Source organism: Hydractinia symbiolongicarpus, chromosome 14 (assembly GCF_029227915.1).
Source record: "Hydractinia symbiolongicarpus strain clone_291-10 chromosome 14, HSymV2.1, whole genome shotgun sequence".
NCBI classification, from domain to species: domain Eukaryota; kingdom Metazoa; phylum Cnidaria; class Hydrozoa; order Anthoathecata; family Hydractiniidae; genus Hydractinia; species Hydractinia symbiolongicarpus.
In genome coordinates this window covers 13,600,999-13,622,938 of record NC_079888.1, presented here as the reverse complement: position 1 = coordinate 13,622,938, position 21,940 = coordinate 13,600,999, and the positions used below count along the sequence as shown (strand labels likewise).

At 33.6% G+C, this 21,940-nt stretch overlaps 1 protein-coding gene across 12 annotated transcripts in view; it reads left to right on the top strand.

Annotated features, from left to right (window-relative positions):
- Nucleotides 1-21,586, top strand: part of LOC130625330 (protein DD3-3-like) — a 28,032-nt gene extending 6,446 nt beyond the window's left edge. The window contains exons 2-22 of one of the 12 annotated variants that reach the window (XM_057440401.1): nt 74-181; nt 587-4,397; nt 6,177-6,368; nt 6,493-7,913; nt 8,793-9,007; nt 9,282-9,338; nt 9,666-9,700; nt 10,926-11,024; nt 11,887-11,940; nt 12,442-12,624; nt 12,702-12,758; nt 14,054-14,135; nt 14,512-14,628; nt 15,316-15,492; nt 16,199-16,457; nt 16,990-17,191; nt 17,497-17,667; nt 17,796-18,034; nt 19,804-20,020; nt 20,098-20,408; nt 20,995-21,585. In XM_057440401.1, the coding sequence (XP_057296384.1) occupies nt 10,942-11,024; nt 11,887-11,940; nt 12,442-12,624; nt 12,702-12,758; nt 14,054-14,135; nt 14,512-14,628; nt 15,316-15,492; nt 16,199-16,457; nt 16,990-17,191; nt 17,497-17,667; nt 17,796-18,034; nt 19,804-20,020; nt 20,098-20,408; nt 20,995-21,179 (2,337 nt within the window). In that variant the 5' untranslated portion in view covers nt 74-181; nt 587-4,397; nt 6,177-6,368; ... (3 more) ...; nt 9,666-9,700; nt 10,926-10,941 and the 3' untranslated portion in view covers nt 21,180-21,585. Of the gene's footprint in view, nt 1-73; nt 182-586; nt 4,398-6,176; nt 6,369-6,492; nt 9,008-9,281; nt 9,339-9,665; nt 9,701-10,925; nt 11,025-11,886; nt 11,941-12,441; nt 12,625-12,701; nt 12,759-14,053; nt 14,136-14,511; nt 14,629-15,315; nt 15,493-16,198; nt 16,458-16,989; nt 17,192-17,496; nt 17,668-17,795; nt 18,035-19,803; nt 20,021-20,097; nt 20,409-20,994 lie in introns of all 12 variants that reach the window. The other 11 variants (XM_057440399.1, XM_057440400.1, XM_057440392.1 and 8 more) reach the window with 11 other exon arrangements.
- Nucleotides 21,587-21,940: the final 354 nt, after the last annotated feature.

The following is a 21,940-nucleotide window of genomic DNA, read 5'->3' as shown; positions in this document are numbered from 1 at the left end:
TTTTTTGCTATACCTTTTTGCTATACCAAGTATTTGCTATACCAATTTTTGTTAACCTACTGTTCGTGTTTAGACAGTATAACCAATTACAATAGTGTTGGATGGGGTTTTAGCTCTGTTTGGTGCAGATCTGATACATTGGTACAACGTTGCGTTGCTGTTGTGTTACAACAATTATCAGGTAGTCACATATTTCACCTTTTAACAAATTATTTGATGTAGCATCTTTTTGCTATACCTTTTTGCTATACCAAGTATTTGCTATACCAATACATTTTAATCTTGTCCACTGTTTTACCGTTGCGAAACAGTTGTGTGAAGAAAGTAACTCTCTGAACGTTTTTCACGTGGAACTTATCCTGCAAGTAACACTTTTTCCATCACTCCCTTTACTACCCAACAAATATTGTTTGGTGTAAGACATGTGCTGCTAATAAGAAAGCGAAGGATATAAAAAATGCGTTTATAAATGTCTTTACTGATGAAACCAATGTTGTAACGAAATTTCAAGTGAGATTTTTTTAATATTGTAGAAATAGAGTTGAAATATAAATTTATATGAGCGTTTTATTTTTCATTGTATTAGATTACCCGACATCATCGCTAACCGAGTCCAACATGTAGATACCACAGCAAAACATGACCATCTTGCTGTGAAGGAGGATGTGCATTGTATCGCAGAAGCTGTTACTGAAAAATGTGCCACAATAATTGCAAGCAAACATTTCATGGCCATTTTGACAGACGGTTTACAAGCTAAAAAAACGGGTAATGACAAAGAAATGGTGTTAGTACATACCGAGAGAAATGGTAATAAAATCTTTGAATTAGGGAGTAACACAAAAAAATTGCAGTGCTTTAAAAAAAGACAATTTTTTACTTTTTTGTATACATCACTTTTTGTTGATCACAAATCTATTTATAGATTGAATGAAAAAGTTGCTTCATTACTGAAAATGGCTAAATGGGGTGGAACTGCAGCCAAAGCATTAAAAAATGCAATCAATAATAATTTTTTAAAAAAGGATAAAATTCCTTTGCAATTGTACCACGAAATACTTGTGTATAACCGCTGATGGAGCAAGTGTTAATGCTGAGCATAAGGAGCGCCCTTCTCACAAGAATGGAGCATGATAAAGAAAGGCCCTGGCTTGTTGTTGTAGTGGTTGGAGAATCCAAGAAGATTGTAGATATATACCCATTTAAGGAGGTTCGCTATTTTTGAAAAAAAAGATGGAAATTTTTTCATTCCAAAAAACTCTGCAAACAAGGAAAATATCAATCTTTTCCAAAAAATTCCTTTTAAAAATCTAATTACATGTGACGTTGAAATGTTGTGGCTCTTGTTAAAGAAATTAAAATCAACATGGTTTTAGGCTTGAAGATAGTAGCTAAAACAACGAAATTTTTTTAACAGTATCGCATCAATACTCTGTCAATTTGCAAAATATAAGCTTTTTAGAGAAAAATGCAATAAATTTAAGAAGTATCTACGCCCATATTTCTTTTCTTAGCTCGACCCACCTATAAACAAAACCTGATTAATTTCATGTTCTATCTACAAAAACAGAAACATTGAAATTTAAGCTAGGTGATTGCTTTTGGCAAAACACGCAAAAATACAGCTTCTTTGTCTTAGAAAGTTGAAAATGATTAGGGTTATATAGGACATAAAATAGCCCTTGTATAGTTTCCTTGTATGTCTCCACGTTTGCTTAGAACCAGCAAAGTTTTATTTCAGTGGTGAAAGCAATTGGTTATTCTTCTGTGAAGCTTATGCAATCGGACATTTGCAGATGCTGGAGGTGATTGTAGCAAATGAAGCAACAATTCTATTGAGGATATCCAGTCCAATTAAACGGGTGTGTCATTGTAATGTTAGTGTGTGTCATAAAAGGAAAAACAATAAATTACATTATTAATATCTTTACTTTCTCGGGTTAGTGGGTGAGGAGATTGTCACTTTGAGAAATCAAACTTAGAAACAACAAGATGAACCCTACCAACTTCGACTACTCCCTTAAAAAAATACCTGTTCCATTGAAACTTCAATACATAAAAACCCTAACCGACAAAGTGGAATTTTTTTGAAAAGACTTAGATGGAATGTGCACTTCTATGATTTAGAAAACAACGTTGAGCAGGAAGAACAAGAACCGCAATCGTTTGGATTCAAATCACCCCGTGTTCCACTGCAACACAAGCTTTTGCAAGGCTTCGAGCACGATATGTACAACCTTATGCGCAACATCAGTTTTCGGCTAAAGCTTACCTCGAGAAAATAAACGCCGAAATTGTATCTAACACAAACGTCAAGCAATGGAGAAACTCCCAATTTGTTATCAAATGGTCCAGTTGCATCGAAAACAAGCATAGGGCAAAGTTCATTAAGTTTGATATTGCCGAATTCTACCCTTCCATCGACGAATGCCTTCTGAAAACAGCTATAGCATATGCAAGAACCATTACGTCATTACCCGATAAAATAGCAGACACCATTGTGCTAGCGAGGAAGTCTCTATTGTTCAATAATAATAACGAAGTATGGAAAAAGAAGGGGGAAAACCCATTATTCGATGTCACAATGGGATCATATGACGGTGCTGAGCTATGCAAACTGGTTGGTTTATACCTATTGAACAAACTGTCATCTATTGTTGATAAGGAAAAAATTGGCTTGTACCGTGATGACGGGTTATGCGTTGTGGAGGAGGCCAGTGGACCCATGATGGATCACCTACATAAGATATAACCAAAATGTTCAAGAAAGAAAGACTCAAGATTACAATTCAAACCAACTTAAGAGTCACAGAATTTTTGGATGTCATGTTGGACTTAGAAAGTGGAAAATATTTCCCTTACAGAAAACCAAATGACGCGACCAAGTATATAAACTCTAAATCAAACCACCCTTGTAGTATCATGGCCGAACTTCCAAAAATGGTTAACAGAAGAATTACTGACCTATCGTGCAATGAGGAAGAATTCAACAAGGCGAAAAGTCATTACGAAAAGTCTTTGTTAGAAACTGGTTTCACCTATCCGCTTGAATATAACAAAGAAACCGGCATCCAACGCATTAGAAACAGATCACAAAAAATCATCTGGTTTAACCCGCCGTATAACGTCACTGTCGAAACCAACATTGGAAGTATCTTCTTGAAATTAATCAAGAAGCACTTCCCACCTAACAACCGCTTCAGCAAAATTTTCAATCGAAGCACACTAAAAATCAGCTATTCATGTATGCCGAACATGGCTAACCTGATAAAACAACATAACAACAAGATCTTGAGTGACCATCTGAAGGAAAAACAAAGGCCATGTAACTGTCAAACAAAAGCTAATTGCCCACTTCATGGAGATTGTTGGATTACGAACATTGTATACAGAGCAGAAGTTACTTAAGTTTTGATATTATGGCACATCAGAAGGTGAATGTAAGCTGCGTTACAATAACCACACCCGGAAATATCAGAACAAAACCGAGCTTTCGAAGTTTATATGGAAGCTCAATGACAAAAACCGTGCGTTTTGGATTAATTGGTCTGTTGCAATGCGCGCAAGTCAATACAAATCTGGAAATAAACGTTGTGACATGTGTATAAAGATAATGGTCAAGTAAACATGTAGCTGCAATGAAGTTAAGCCTATGTTAACCTGGTACCAAATGAGATAGATAACAAGATGGCTGCGAACGTTCGACATTAAAATGGCATCAGAAAATTGTACCAGAAACAACAAGTAATTGGGTATAAAAGGGAGTGCAAGCAGAGTTAGAACCCCTTCATGTTAAATTCAAAAGCAGCAAGAGAATATTTATTGTTCCAAAACCGTGGGTTTGTATGTACAACATTGTTGGTCATATACTACACAAATAGTCTAAAATTGCACAACTAAATATTTGCTTCTTAAAGGAGAGATTCGTGTTAAAATTGCTGGTGATTATGGTGATACAATTTTTAAGGTAACATATCAAATAGCTAATGTTAGAAACCTAAAGAAAAAGGAAAACACATTTGTTTTTAGCATATTAGAAGCTAAGGATCGATTATTTAATCTTCGACTTTGTTTAGATCGATTTAAAGGTCAGATAAGATGACTTTCTATATGGTGGTTATAAATTTCTTTGCGCCATGTACAGGAGATTGGTGATTCCTTTAACAAACACCTGATATATTAATCATCTTTATATATAGAATTACTTGTTACAGCTGTCTTGGTGTTAAATCACATCTGAAAAAATGAACACAGGGAACACTGATTGTGAGCCAAGGACACTTAGCTATTTAAAAGAGGATTTGGAACGTTTTAATGAGACTGGTTAAAATCCATTAAAAGCAAAAGAATGTAACAACGTCATTGCAGAAATGTTTTTCAATATACCACTTAGTCAAGTATTAATTTTTGTTCTTTTAAATTATAAACCCTAAATTTTTTATAATTAATATATAACATAAATTTACATATAGGTCTCCATCCCTGGTCTATATGTTACTTTGGGTATCTGCTGGACCTTGCAGAAACAAATGTTTGTCTTTTATGATGATTATATTAAACATTTAAAGCAATTATTAGTGACTGAAGGAAAATGTTTAAGATTTATATAAAATTGTTAACTTTGTAAAAAGGTTTTTTGCAGGTCTTACAACAAATACGTTAATGTAAAATCTGCATAATAATTTCAATCCTTTTTTAGCAAATAAACGGGGACATAAGAGTTAATAAGGAAGACTCGGTGATGTAAAAACTTTGTAAGAAAGTTTCTTAATCTATTCTGATTGAAAAAAGAGATGTTTGTTGTTTCTTACAGCAATGTGAAACTTTTTCAGAAAGTTCTTTATTCATTTTTTAATAAAATACAGCGATGCAAGAATTTCCTAGGTTTTCTAACAAAATATGGAGTCATTTATTTGCAATGTTGAAAAATTAAACTACAGCGTAGGAAAGATAACTCCAGTGTAGACATTTGTTGTTGCAAGGTATAATTATTTTATACGGCATATTATTACCCCACTGTTGAGTATTTTCGAATGTTTACGTTTATTCGAACGTTCTCGGAAAATTTGATTGGTTTTTTTTTTCACGTGACCAGTCTATATGACGCCGTATTAACCGACATCAAAACAAAAACAAAACAAGAAAGTATTTGGTATTTGAAAACTCCCCTTCGGGAAAAATAAAATTGGAGAATTATTAAGTTCCAAAAAACACGGGCTTACAGGCAGAAAAGTGGCAAATCATTCCGTTAGAAAAACATCGATTGGAAAGCTTTTGAATGCAAATGTCCCCGAAGGTTATGTAGCCCATCACAGTGGTCACAAAAATATTGATTCGTTAAGAAATTACAAATCAGCTAGTACCACTCACCGTTACAAAATGTCAAACATCTTGAGCTCAAATAATAACCAACTTGACGTACATAACCAATCGACAGCTCTTAATACTTCCAGTTCCACGCAGTCTTTAACCCTCTCTTCATTTTTTTCCGGAGGAAATTTTAACAATTGTACATTTAATTTTAATACGAACACTCCACCAGCGAAACGACAAAGAATTGAATTTTAAAACTGTTTTGGAAATATTCTTTTTTTAAAAGTTGTATTGTATTGTTTATTTTTGAACGAGTTGTGGATCAAATGTCTGTGTACGTTCGAAATATAAAGAAAGTTACATGGTTTCCACCTAAGCCTTGTTTTTGTTAAAGACCCCTGGACTCTAAAACCTTTTTTTCATTAATGGTTATGAAATAATCGGTGGGGTAATAAATGACTTATTAACCTTATTAGCCTGTTTATACGGGAAAATATAGACCTCTGTCACTCGCATGGACCTCACTGCGTTCGGTCCATGACGTCATGACCTCGGTCTATAATTTCCCGTATAGACCGGCTAAACGGTTAATAAGCCATTATAAGAAATGTCTATGGCATATTGAGACATGATTAATTACAATGTTGGACTAATCCTTCAAGCTTAAATGATATGCTATAATATATGTCGTATTTATGTCTTTTTTTTTCAGCGTTAATATTAACAAGTATCCCAAATCGCACAAGAAGCCACATATTATATTTAAAAAAAAATGACAAGAAAACTCCTCTTTTTGTGACGACTAGTGTAATTTCTTTTTAATACATTCTAGGTGTCAAGAAAAGCTATTTTTCCTTTTCTAGTCATAGAAGATGTGGTCTCGCTGCCATCGAGCACATGGAAGAATGAAATGACATAATGCTTTATCTGGACTGTGCTACTTCGTGTATTGTATTAGAATAAATATAGATTTCTGGCTCCAAACTATATCAACAACTCTTTAACTTCAAGTGTAAAGAAAACAACATGATGCAATAAATGAACAACTGATGAAGGTATGATTTGAATTACTTGGTATTACTTGGCTTTCTAAATTCAATTGCGTGCAAGCAAAATTTCAAAACTAGTAACTATGCATCAAATATTAACCTGCTGTATTAACTTATCTTTTTTTCCTAGCAACCTTCTACATTCCAAAGAATTTATTACCAAAACCAATCAGTTTTTCTTTAAAGATTCAATATCATCTTTCTAAACTGAAATACTTGAATACTGAATAACAATGGAGCTTTAATAAAATCCAAGCTATCAAATTATTAAGAATACAGTTAATAAATTAGTGCATAAATAAATGTAATTCATACCTGTACTGCAGGAGGATACAGATTTGTTAATTTTAGTGTGAAAATTGAAATGATGGTATATTTATGTAGTATTTCTTCGATTTTGTTATCGTTCATTGTAAATGCTAAGGGGATATTTATTTCACTATCATTTGCTTCTTCTAAATGTTGTGTAATTGATATTACTGTCCAATGTAATGAATCCTTTGCATGTCTGGAACTTGAATTGTTGTGAATTTATTTTCTCATTGTGCAAGACGTTTAAAGGATATTGGGCAGTTATATTCATTCATTGTTTTCTTTTTCGTATTTTAAAGCAGCAGCAAGGTCATTTTTAAACAGTGTGAAAATCTTTTTGATATGCAAAACAGCTTAAGGATTTGTTGTTGTTTTTCGTAGTTTTTCTTTGATAATTTGATGATTCTGGATTTTAGCTGTGTTCGTTAAATAAAATGACTAATTTAATATTTTAATCTTCAGAGTTCGCAAATTGTTTTAGACGAAATTAGATAATCTAAAAATCACGTTAGATTTTCTTAAGCGGAAAAAACAAAATGCCTCAACTAAAATTTTTGCAGTATTATTTTCACTGTTTCAGGATTCCCAGAATCATATCTTTTTTAATATTATTTTTTTGAAAAAAGACGAAAACATTCGTGTCACATTATCAAGTAGGACAAATTTATAGGATGGTTTTAATAGTTTCAGAATGCACATAATTGAAAAACTGAAAATACTAGGAAATACTTGAATTAAAAATTGGTACTTGATTGTACTGGAAATCACCCCACCAAAATGCATAAAAGCAACGTACTATCAGGACCTGTGCTATTGATGTCTGGATTCAACATCATAAAACAAGTTGCAGAGTGACTATCGGTATTTCTGGGATGCAAAATCAACTCCTCCACAACGACATGGAAGTAATTAGTTTTGATGTTGTTTTCCTTTGCACTAATATTCCAGTGGATGAAGCAATTGAAATATGCTCTAGTTCCCTCTACTCTGGAAATCATGAAGAACCTTCTGTAGACAAGGAAACTTTTATTAATCTGTTAACTATTTATAGTAAAGATGTTATAATGTTGACAAACGATGGTTTAAACCACCAAATGAATTTTTAGCAATGGGCAGTCCTACGGGTTCCATGTTAGCCAATGGCTTGATAAGTAGTTTCGATTCAACAATAAGAGATGATGCATGGATACATGGATGATATTTGCGATAAATAAAAGGAATCCGATAGAACAAACACTGGTAAAAATTAATTTCTTACACTTTATTTAAAATTTACTGTAAAAAAAGCAAAATAATAATTCAATTGCTATTTTGGTATTTAAATAATTTCCACTGGCAACAAGTTAGTTTCCACTTGGTATACAAACTCACAGATACGTAATTGCTAATGAACTTTTATTTCCTGCACCAAGAAATCAGTGGTTATTGGTATAATTAACAGGATCTTTAAAGCTTACAGTGCTTACAAAACCCTTCACGAAAGACTACAGTGAGCGATTCTTGAGAGAAATCAGTATCCAAGTCTTTGTTGGTTCTACTGTAAAAGATACTTTGAACAAATTATTTGAAAAAAAAGAGAGTTGAGTCTGAGGAAAAGAGGTGGAAGAAGATAAGAAAATGTTATTCATTGAATACAGAGGGAAGATTTCAGACCAATGTAAAAAACTTACGAAAACGAAAGCTCCATGTCAGGATATTTTCACTTTGAAGAAATTAAAAATTGATTTACTGTCGCTAAAACCATCCGTAGATAAATCTCTTAAAAGTGTTGTTGTTTACAAAATTATATATCCGCGATGCAAGTCGTGCTATGTCGGCCAGACGCGCCTGATTACTAGAATTAGAGAACATAGAAGAAGAAAATGCGCCGGTAGCTATTCACATGGCTTCTTGTCAACATTGCCTTTCGATGGATGACGTCATTCATTCTCTTGACCCTAGAGGCTTTATATATCAATCAATTACGCCCACAACTAAACACTAGAGACGAATTTTTTTTAGATGCTGTCCCGTGGGCCTTGCGTCTGGTTTCTTCTTTAGCTTTTAAATATATTTTACTGTAGAGATGTATGTACATATTTTATCACAGATTTTTAAATTTGTTTTTTTGTATTTTAGATCTGAAGATGATCAAATAATTTGTCGAAATATATTGTCAAAATGGAATGCTCATTGTTTGTTATATGCAGTACTATATTAAATGCAAGGATTTTACCAACAAAATTGCTTCAACACAATTAAACCCCACCATCAAGTGATTCTTATTAGTAATCAACTAATAAGAACGTAAAATCTAAATGTCAGATTGATGTTGTGCAAACGCTTTTCGATTTGTAAGTCATCCTAAGCATAAACAATGTGGATGTGTGCATTGCAAACTTAGCTCTGTCTACTTAGTGGTGCTAGAGAATATGAATCCATCTATAGGTCTGTTTTTGATCAAGAAATATCATATTAAAATCATTATCCAAAATATATTATATCATATGTTTTAATCTATTTTCGTTGAATTAATTATTTTGCATGGACAATTGGGGATATGAAACACTTAATACCGTTGTGTTTTATTTTAATTAATTTTACGTTATTCAATAATTTCTTTTTTAGAATGTTCTTTCTCATAAAACACAATGCAAGATCTGAATACTGACCAAGCAATGGCATGTAAATTTGAATAAGCTTTTATTTATTTTTATTTTATTATTTAAAGTTACTCTTGTATGTACGATGCACATAATTTACAATTTAATTATAATGTTATATATTTATATTTATTTATTAAAAGCGTTTTCTTTTATTATAATGGCTTATTATGACTTATCATAATGACTTTGTGAAATCACCTTTTATGTATTATAATTTTGATGTTATTATTTAAGTTAGGCGTAGACTTGGTACTTGCTTTTCACGATTTGTTGTTGTTTTTGTTTTTATTGTAGTTTTTTTTTGTTGTTGTTTTTATTGCTGTAGGCGTTGTTGTTGTTTTTTTAGTTGATTCTTGTTGTTGTTTTTTGTTGCAAAGCAAGGTATGTTTATTTTTGTTATTGATTATTTATTGTTATGCATTGATTCCTCTCTTAATCACTCTTATAAAAAGAGAGAGCTATGACTGTTTTTTAAAAGCATTGGCAATCTGGTGGATTTTGAAATAAGCAAGGGTGTTGTCACAATTCTTAACATAGTCCGAAAAACCTCTGCTAAGTTACTTTTAATACGATTGGTTTTAAAATAAATCAACTAATAATATCTAAGTTATTTTACATTATAAACCTTAAACTATCTAAAAGAAGTCACTTTGGTGTAATTTCTTTAAAGGGAGGAATAATATGCTGCCCTTATCACATTTCAGTTATCATTAAGCATTTTTACCTAATTAAATATATCTTGTTTGTATGTTCTTATTCATTCATGCATGTTCTTATTTAAAACATCAAGGTTTCTCAAGTGATACAATTATGATGGATCGAGTGCGACATGAAGTAGTGTGCAAACTCACTTGTACTGATACATTTGTACTGATACATCTCACATATGCATATAACTTTCTAAAGATCTCTTTGTGTTCTTTTACACACATATTTTTAACTCTAAAACACTCCCTAGTTTGGCCATAGGAAGTAGGTATATTAACCTAAAAAATGGGTAATGGGAGAATGTATATAAGACATGTGCTCTGTGTCAGCTAATAATTTATTCTTTCTATTTACATTTGCTTAGGATTAGGTTTTCTTTCTTTTTTTAAAAACAATACCTCAAAATACCTCATTATCATACATTCATAGAGGTGGTCTTTATTAATCTCCTTCTGTTAATCTTAGCACATTCAAATTAACTTTCTTCCCTCCTGGGTGCTTTAACACTGGTGATTTTAACTATGGCATTTTATGAAAGCAGCATCTTCTGTAACGCAAAGTAATTGCTTGCCATTTGTAAATGAAAATATGATTGTCAATAGTTTATCCCCTCTTTAAAACTTTTCTTAGACGTATTGTTGCGAGGGGATATTTGAGTGGCTCTTGAGAAACTTGCTTTAGTTTGTCAACTGTTTAGTTATATTTTGACATTTTTGGAGTGAAATAAATTTTTAAAAAATAAAAAAAAGGAAATTAGTTTTTCAGTTTTAGTTTTTATAATTATAATTGTAATTATATTTGTTATTTGTATTATTAATTATTAGTTATGATGAATTACATTTCTTTTTCTGTGAATTTCTTATTTGCTCTATATTTTATTTTGCACTGTAATTTGCAGATTATCATCCATATTGATGCGGCAACAACTAAGCATGTTGTTTTTCATCTGCGCGCTTTTTGGATTGGTACGTTGTGATGTGTATTTGCATAACCCGAGGTAACCCCAATTTCGTTGTTTGTTAACTCAAAGTAACCTCAATTTAGTTTTTGTTAACTCAGGGTAACCTCAATATAGTTGTTTGTTAACCCAAGGTAACCTGAATTTAGTTGTTTGTTAACTCAGGGTAACCTCAGTTTAGTTCGTTGTTAGCCCAAGGTAACCTGACTTTAGTTGTTTATTAACTCAAGGTATCCTCAATTTAGTTTTTTGTTAACCCATGGTAACCTCAATATAGTTGTTTGTTAACCCAAGGTAACCTGAATTTAGTTGTTTGTTTACTCAGGGTAACCTCAGTTTAGTTCGTTGTTAGCCCAAGGTAACCTGAATTTAGTTGTTTATTAACTCAAGATATCCTCAATTTAGTTTTTTGGTAACTCAGGGTAACCTCAATTTAGTTGTTTGTTAACCCAAGGTAACCTGAATTTAGTTGTTTGTTAACTCAGGGTAACCTCAGTTTAGTTCGTTGTCAGCCCAAAGTAACCTGACTTTAGTTGTTTGTTGACTCAAGGTATCCTCAATTTAGTTTTTTGTTAACTCTGGGTAACCTCAATATAGTTGTTTGTTAACCCAAGGTAACCTGAATTTAGTTGTTTGTTAACCCAAGGTAACCTGAATTTAGTTGTTTGTTAACTCAAGGTAACCTCAAGTTAGTTGTTAGTTAACTCAAGGTAACCTCAATTTAGTTTTTTGTTAACGCAGGGTAACCTCAATTTAGTTCATTGTTAGCCTAAAGTAACCTCAATATAGTTGTTTGTTAACACAAGGTAACCTGAATTTAGTTGTTTGCATAAGCCAAAGTAACCTGAATTTAGTTTATAAGAAATTAACCTACTAACCGAGTATGATTCTTTTTTATTAGAGGCAGCAATAACCGACTTGATGAACGTGGTCGAGAAAGAGCAAACGCAAACAGGTAAAAAAAAGAATGTGAGAATAATGTTAACAATTATATGCCACATTTTTTGTAAAATTTAGTTGAACTCTCGGTTATAATAACATTATGTGTCCATTGAACTCTCGGTTTTATTAACATTATGTGTCCATTGACCTCTCTGTTTTATAAACATTGTGTGTCCATTGGACTCTCAGTTTTATGAACATTATGTGTCCATTAAACTCTCGGTTTTATGATCATTATGTGTCCATTGAACTTTCAGTTTTATGAACATTATGTGTCCATTGAAGCCTCGGTTTTATGAACAATTGTGTGTCCATTAAACTCTCTGCTTTATGAACATTATGCGTCCATTGAACTCTCGGTTTTATGAACAATTATGTGTCCATTGAACTCTCTGCTTTATGAACATTATGCGTCCATTGAACTCTCGGTTTTATGAGCATTTTTTTTTCCTTCAGAGTTTAATATATCAACTGTACCAAATTGCAATCAGACAATAAATTAACTTTTTTATAGAATGTTTGACTCTCAAAACAACAATAGAGGAGGCTACAATGTTGGTAGTTTGTATTATTATGAAGGTTCTGAACTACCTATCGAGTGGACCAATCAGCACTCTTGTGGTGAGAAAAACGCCCACTGTGAGCTTGTTGTGCAATATATGTGCGATGATCAGTTAAGAGATGGTGCTAAAACAAGGTAGTTTTTTGTTTATCTGTCTGTCTGTCTGTCTGTCTGTCTGCCTGTCTCATAACGTTATCATTTTATTTGTTTAGAACGATTCCAGAGAAATTATCTCAATGTGCCAACTTTGATTGTGATAGCGATTTAGAGTAAGTATTTAATGAACAAGTGAACTTCAAGTCACATAGATTGACGTCAAATGGTTAAATGTTTTCATCTAATTATCTTACTCATTATAACCATATATTATTTTATTTTCATTTTTATTTTCCATTTTTGCACTAAACAAAACTTTTCGCTATGAACTCTCTTTATAAAGCGGACATTTTTCTATTCCAGACATTTTACCACTTTTTTGTTTACGTTATCTAATAATTTTTTATATGTTTTTTTTTTTTTTGCCCATTTGACATTTGACAGCTTTTTCAGCGCCAACTGATAATTTATAAATCTTTCGTAATTATTATCTCGCCTGTGGGAATAGTATTGGTTTTTAACTGCTAACTGACTAACTAACTATGTTCCAAATGGTCATTTGCTACGTCACAGATATAAACTTCGTACCTAATACTTGGAAGTCGTCTAAATGACGTTTCAGGCCAAAATTGGTATTTGTTCTCGACAAAATTTGGCACAGTCAACAAAAAAAGTATGCTGAACATGATGGTGACATCAAAACTTTGATTTTTTGTCACCCAAATGTCATTTTAGGCCAAAATTGGTCCAAAAATTGAAGCTACTTTATTTTCGACGAAATTTGGCACAGTTAACAAAAGAAGTATGCTGAACATGATGGTGACATCAAAATTTTGATTTTTTGTCACTTAATTCCGTTTAAGGCCATAAACGTTTTAATTGCGCGACTTTCAACCATAAATGATATATCTTTTGTTCGCAGAAATTGTAGAATTGGGTCGCATTGTCGATGTTTCGTAGTTGTGCATTTTTAATAGCGAGTTTATGTAGCGCCTGCATCTTGTCTTATTTTTGCTATGAACTTGAAGAAAAGAATACGTATTCTTTCCTCCAAGCTATGTATAATGTTTTACGCCCAAATAATAGTCCCTTAATTTGCTCGTCGATTAAAGCTTGAAAAATCTTTTCTTGTCAAGATTCTGTCTAAAATTATATTTTTGATAAAAGCTTTATAAAGCGGACATCTCGATAAAGCGGACATCTCGATAAAGTGGACATTTTTCTTGCAACGAGTGTCCGCTTTAGAGAAATTCCACTGAGAGATTACATTGTATTTACTTGCTTAAAAAGTGATGATTTTAACATAAAGAATTACATATACACATGTACCTCATATAGAATAAATATTATATCTCCCTTACACATTATCTCCGTCACCTGTTATTTTCGCTACATGTTATATCAATTTAAATAGAGTTCTTGCCGTCTGGTAGAGCAACTAATATCAAGTGTGACTCGTATATTTCAGATATGGCATGAATGAAAATTATGACTGGTATCAGAATTGTAAATATCGGGAGCGTAACAAGGGTTTATTTACAGCAGACCAGGTGTGTAAAATACTATAACTATTTTTATTGATATCTCCAATATAAAAGAATGTTGACTACCAGTTGCTTTCATCGTCGTTTTTATTGTTGTTGTTGTTGCGGTTGTCGTCGTCGTTGTTTTTGTTGTTGTTGTTGCGGTTGTCGTCGTCGTTGTTGTTGTTGTTGTTGTTGTTGTTGTGGTCGTCGTTGTTGTAGTCGTCGTTGTGGTTGTCGTTGTTGTTGTTGTGGTCGTCGTCGTCGTTTTTGTTGTGGTCGTCGTTATTGTTGTTGTTGTTGTTGTTGTTGTTGTGGTCGTCGCTGTTGTTGTTGTTGTTGTGGTCGTCGCTGTTATTGTTGTTGTTGTTGTGGTCGTTGTTTAATTTCATTTGTCTTATAGAAATTAAAAGGTGAAACTGCAAAATATACACGACAAAATCCAGGAGGTACAAGAAGAGGTTACGAATGTCCTGAAGAAAGAGATTATTATCCATATTGGCACCCAACACCATGGAAGGTTGGTTGTGGCTGAGTTATCCTAAATTTTAATGTTATCTCTGCAAACTTCTCTTGAAATTTATGCATCGACTTTTTCCCTCTTAAAGTAAAACATTAGCGATATATTTAGACCTGAGTCTGTCAACCAATGGATATTAACATGGGAGGTGTTAAATGTTTTCAACCTAAGTGCACATATAAACATGCAAACAAACGCCCTGACCCTGACAAATTTTTAAAACACCTTTGTGATTTAGTACTACTTACTCTTATTAATAATCGTTGACTTCGTTTAAAAAACTTCTAGTTCGTGCTAAAACGTTTAAACTAAAATATCTCCCTAACCATTAACCGAAGTAGTATAATTCTGATATTATTTTTATCAACGGATCCATCTATTTATCCAAACGGGACAAAATGACTTCAAAACAGTTTTTACTGGCAGGTAATGACGTTAGAAATATCTTAAGTAGTTTCCATACTTACTATTCCACTATGTTAGTTTGATTAACACTTTGAAAGCAACTTAACCAGAAACCTTTCTTTCGTTATACATCTTTCAAGTAAGCTCGAAGCTAGCCAATCGCGCCGTGTAAAGAAGCATAACTAAAGAGGGTTTCCTGCTTAAAATCAACCTGGTAACAGTCACAATTTTTATGCGCATAGTCTTTGGTAAAGAAAATATAAAAGTAACAATTTGTTTTAGGATATCGCAATTATGACCAACAATGTTTCACGTTGCGAGGAATATCTAGCCGAGAGTCAAAACGTGAAAGAAAAATACTCTTGTGTACCTCCGAAAGGATATATGGAACACTTGATCGCAAGAAAAGGTCCGGCACGTGACCGAAAGATTCTTCCCATTACGAAAGAAGAATGCGAGGTAGGCGTTGGAATAATTAACATAATTTTCAGAATTACATTTTGTGTTCTAGGTTGATATTATGTTGAGGGGTGTAGAAGCTTTTGATATCGTAGATGGATTAATGATATTGTGTACAGTTATTAAAAAACGACCCACGGAATCGAAAAATAATTACGGAACTTATTTTTGCAAGTGAGAGGCCTAAAAAAAATTTTTTCGGAACTTTTTTTTCTCGATTAGAACATACGAGATAAGAAAGTGTCATCAAAAAATTGTTCTTGTACAGAATAACATGTAGAGAAGATATGCAATTCATTATTTAAACGTCTTACTTATTTCAAGATTTCAAATGATGTTGCGATTTCATAGGTTTAAAAAAAAAAACATTGCGTATAAAAGCCAAAATCGCAAATTTTTTATAAAAACAGCAACAATAAAAAACGCTTTTTTAACGAATCCCAGCCATATCTATTCTCGAAATCTATTCTCTATCCTCTGTGTTTGAACAATCTAAATTTGTGTTGATACCGTCAACTCTTGGTGTCTCGAGTACTCGATCCCTTGATATTTTAAAAATTATTACACCCAAAGGATCGAAAATTATTACGCCCAAAAGATCGAAACTTATTACGCACAAACTATCGAAACTCATTACGCTCAAAATACCAAAAGTTATCACACGCAGAGTTGTCACAATTAAAGCATTATTTGTTTCTTTTATTAGAAAATCGAGTACCCAGCAAATTCTGGAAACTTTTCCAAGTGGACACCAACTCCCGCATGGGGTATTGAAGCACCGGCATGCCTTGCCTCACCCAAGTCACGTGACAATCATAACGGAAATGGGCCTAGTGGATTTCCCAACATGTTTAACTGGACTATTTTAAATACGCCTCATGAACATTGCGCCCTTCGCTTGCGATATAACATTTCCACAGCTGATTATGATGCCGTCAAAACTAACGCAAGCAACAATGCTGCTAGTGAGTTTTTCTATTTTAATTATAGAAAGTGTGTCCATTGTCGTATAACGACAGGGATGGTCTTGGGAAGTAAGAGAGTAAATGTTTACTTTCAAATTTGATAAAGTAGTCTATTGATTCTGATAATGAGAAAGACATATTTTGTTCATATTCGTTTCAAATGTAAAGTTCTAATTTTGATTTAACTAAAATCACTTCATGTAATATCAATTTCTTTGATACAAATCATAATTTTTGTTAATGTAAAATTGTTTGATATGATTGTTCCCACAATTCATATGTACTGTTAAGGAGTAATTTTTATTGGAGGTTGGCCAAATGCTGGCATTTTTATGCTTTCTGCGACAAATGGGGAAGTGATTTCCCATTTGGAGTGTTTTTTACACATTTCTCTTTTTATGGCTCATTGCGTTGTATATTTTTAATGACGATAACAATTGGATGGCTATAACAATAGAATTTTTGTTTAAGAGATCTTAAGGTTTACTTACTATATTTCTTCCTTTATTTGGTTTTAATATTTTTTAATTAGACAACAACAGTCCAGCTAAAATCGATATTGGTTCTCTTGTGGGTCTCTCTGAAACGGATGCTGAAGATAGAGGATACGTGTTTGAAAACAACCCCACTGTGAATCCGCTCTCAGCCGTAAGTGGAAACACCAACATTGGAAAGAAGTTAAATTTACAGCTAGCTATTAACACTGCGCAGTATGGAAGAACGTTTGAGGATAGGTACGTAGCGTTTGAAGTTATGTACATGTAGTTCAAAGACAGGCGCGTAACATTCGAAAATAGGTACCTATGTTATGTTGGTTTTTCGAAAAAATTTTTCTTACTTGCAAGAATTTGTACACACGTTTCTCCTGATTATAACCTACAATTCTTAAATTTTTATATTTCCTATATCAAAACAAAATTTATAGTGACGTGTACAATATTTAGATATTTCTGATATTTTGACGAGACGCCACCCCTTTTCATCAAAACGTCTTCGTGTTGTCAAAGTTTACATCAATATATATTTTTATGTTTATTAGATCGCATTCATTTGCAATTCGCGCGCGGACTGCAGAATTAAAAGATGCGAAAATTCACAATCTCAATGTTCGAGGTAAGCGAGGCAACATTGTACAAGTTTATCCAGCTGTGGAATATGACTTCGTACCAAACAGACTATCTGCAAGTGTTGGAGATCATATTCACTTTCAGTAAGAAAAAAAATTTGATGTTGATTTTGCATGATGTCTAACTTGCGATAGCAACTATATATAAAATCTTTGTTGAGCGTGCTTGTGTGATCGTACGTTTCACTAATCAAAATATTCTGTTTTCACAGATGGACTGGTTCGAACACAAATCCCAACAATAACGACGGACAGGGATTGGCTGGAACTGATCGCAACAATGTTGTTCTGCTGACGTCACAAATTTACCCTGAAGGGGAACCTGGAAAAGCTGTTGCCGAAAATTTAAAGTTTGGTCATTTTGGAAATAACTATCCCGCACATTTAAATGGAGTAAATTTATTGGGATTGCCCAAAGAAGATTTGGTCAGTTTAGCCGTTCTCACGCCAGGTAAGCGTGTTATGTTTGTTAAATTTGCAACACATGTTAAGAGTGTGTTTGATGTGATGCATGAACAATTTCAAATTCTTTGTACCAAATAGGAATAATTCTGCGAAACAAAATTCTTTTTATACGTTATGTTTCCCTTCGAGTACAATTTAATAGGGAAACTAATAAAGTATTTTCTATTAAATGAAGCACTTATTCCAGGGAGGTGCCCGTTAGAGTAAATACGGTACGGCCAAATAGCCAATGTATAAGTGCAGGGCTGGTATTTGTAAGGAGACGTAAGTTCTGACATCTTTGTTTCCTTTGGACATTTTTGACGTCACTATCTCTCATGTATCATATTTATCTATATTTTTATGAAAGGAATTTCCCGTAAAAAATTTTTTAGATGTGTAGGGAATTTCTTACAAACGAACAACCCAGATGCGTCACATTCCAATATTCGTTTCTTATAATATGATCAAGTGATAGAAATGAAATTTGATATACTGTACAAGCAAATCATGCTAAACCCGAGCATAATATGAATAAGAACATTTGTCAAAGTATAATTTATTTATTAACGAAGCTTTTTTAATTTTATTTTTAGTCTACACATAGTTGCAGTAAAAAACTAAAATAAGTTTTAGCAAAATTACTCACCCGCCTATGCGCAAACACGTGGGTTGATATAATCAAAAGTTCGTCACTAGAACTCTTGATGTTTTCCTTGCAGGAACGCACGAATTGTCGACAAACTCCTTCCCAGTGCTTTTTACTCCACTTAAAAGTATTTCGCGATCTAGTTTACGTATACAGTATTTTCTCCAATCAAGGAGAAAGGCAGACACGTAGACAGAAAAGCGGACACCTAATTAGCGGATACTTTAATTAGCGGAAAATATTTTTTGCACCAAAGAGCAAATATGCCTTTTTTCTTTCCAATTAGCGGACAGTCCATAAAAATCAAAAGCGAACAAAGAAAAATATAAAAAAGGATAGTTTTTCTAACATTTATTTCAAACATTTTTCTTTTCTGTCCAGATTGCTTTTAATCTTGTCAATTTTCTTTATTAACCACTTTATCAGCTTTTCATGGCCATGAAAGTGATAAATAACAGAAAACTCCACACCATCCACCTCCACGATTCAATCGCTTCCCAATGACTTTAACCGTAATGGCAGTGTTTGAAATCTTTTAAAACATTAAGCATATTACTGAAATATTATGTGAAATATAGAAGAGGTTTTATCTGATGACGGTGAAGAAGATGGTGATAATTCTGTGATTGAAAAAAAAGAAATTTCTATTGCGACAACGCTAGCAATGCTTGACGAGCTTATAGAACTAAACAATCTCAATAGAGAGGAAAGAGAAACTCTTTCCTCCATTAAGGAGAGACTAGAGATCGTCAAGATAAGTAGCAGAAAATAAAATTTAAAAATAAAATCTTTAATCATTTATCATTTGTTAAAATTTGTTTGACTTTAAAGATTGGTTCGTTATCATTATGTTAACATTATATTATCATTTGTTATTTTCCCTTTGTGATACAAAAATCAGCTTTATTTTCTAATTTTTAGCTTTAAATTTAACACTTTCCAAAAGGCGGACACTTATAATTGGCGGACACTTTGGTCATACACCGATGGTGTCCGCTAATTGGAGAGTATACTGTGTACGCTTTGTTATCGTTTTGTTTCCTCGGTTTTTTTAAAAAAATTTAACAAATGATATACATCCCAATGTTTTTTAATTTCTCTAACGCACTTTTTATAATGATGTATAGGTCAGCTACGTGGTGAATTATCTGAACTAGATGATGCTGGCACATATTTCGATTTACCACCACGCAAAATCACGAGAGCTGGTGACTACCATTACATGTGCACTCGAAACAACAACTTCTCCAATCGCGGTCAGAAAGGAAAAATTGTAGTGAGCGAGGCTAAAAGCGCGGAACAGCAAGTTGGCTATAGTGGTGGAGCCGTTCAGCTTAGCGATAAGTAGGAAACGTAATTTATTCGTTTGTTTCTGCCTCTTGTTTTTCGCATATTTATCTCTTGTATTATTTGTTGTTTAGTGAAGGCGTTTGGATAAAGCCAGCGACAGTTCAAGATGGCAAACAAATTCGGGTAGAGCAATGGGACGAGAGTGCTGGAGAAGAAGTTGTTAAGCAGCAAGGTGGAGAGTTAAACAAAGGAGATTCGTACGAAAGCAAATACTTTGTGGTGTATCCGTTCGAAAAGCTTGCCAACGGCGCAGAGGTAACGATAAAAATGAAAGTGGAGTCGGATGACGCGGAAATCTATCACTCCACCGACTACAAAAACTGGAGAGAAATAAGCGGCGCAGATATTTCTGACAACGTGGCAACTTTCCAAGCTCGAGAAGGTACTGTTCTATTTCTGTGTGTCCATACGGTATTTACGTTATATGCAAAAGTTGTTTTTGTGTCTACAAACTGTCAGGGTTACAAATGACAGTTTCCTCATAAAGATTGATGTCATTTCATAAACACGCAGCAGTGTAATGTTATGCTTTAGCGCTTTTTAGCAACACACCCATACCCGCCTAACAATCCACAAGTACTTGCATACCAACCCTCGCGCAACCCGCATAACAACCCACAATTATCCCGCAAAATAACCAATGCGCACATCGCGCAACAACCCACGCTCATCTCACACGCAACCCTCGCTCACAACCCTCATTTACCCAGCACATCAAGGCGTCCTCACCCTTACGAAAACCCGCGCTTGTCTCACACGCAACCCTCGCGCACAACCATCGCACACAACCCTCGTTTACCCAGTACAACAACGCGTCCTCACCCTTCACGACAACCCGCGCTCATCTCAAACAGCAACCCGCGCTCATCTCAAACAGCAACCCGCGCTCATCTCAAACAGCAACCCGCGCTTATCTCAACCGACTACCTACCTTCCCTCTACACTTTTCTCTTTCTTCTCCTTTGCAGGAGGTGTTTATGTTGCACGGAAGTCGGACAACTCAAAGACAAGTACGATTGTCGGTGGCGTCATCGGTGGTATTGTCGCAATTGTACTTATCGTCGGCATCGTTATCTTTTGTCGCAAACATCCAGAAACTGGTGCTAACTTGAAGCAACGGTTTTCCGGTTTAAAAATGGGTTCAAAAGTTTAAACCATTCACAAATGTTTGCACATTTTTTATTAGGGAACGTCTTAATGTGTTGTATTTTATCCTGATATACGATAGCTAAAGTTAGTTAGTGAAAGCACTAAAATGTTGATTTGCTTAACCATGTTGTGTTCAACTTTATTAACTTACTATATGTTTATCTGTTGAAAGTTTGTTACTTTTTTATTTAGCTTTCATTTTTCCAAAAAGTTTTTTGGGGGAAAAAATGCTGAAATTTTGCATGGCAACCATCTGTTCGAGTTAAGTGGCTTTTTACCAAAAAAAAAATTACAAGTTACAAGTTTCAGGATCACTTGTTATTATATATTGTTACATTATTTCTTTGTTTGTAACTGAATTTGTGTGACTAAATTACAAGCAATCATACAAATATTTCAAATCTCAAATTTATGATCGTTTTTTTTTTACATTTCCGCGGATTTGGTAAATTCGTTGGTAAATTTCCCCTCCCCTTTAAATAGTCTTCAATATTTTCACTGTTTTCGTAACCTTGGGCTTGTTGCTATGTTTTTTTTTTGTTTGTCACTGTGACTATATCCCAAGCAATTATATGAATTATATAAATATTTTACCTTTTTGCGTCATGGTCATCGCTGATTAAATTGTTATTTAAGATCTGGGTAACGCTTGTAGTGATTTTAATGTCTGATAACTGCGGAAGTTACGTTACAAAAATTTTGACATTAAACTTTAAAAAAAGTTAAAAAAAGGTTCGGAATTCCATTGTAGTAGTAACGAAGAAT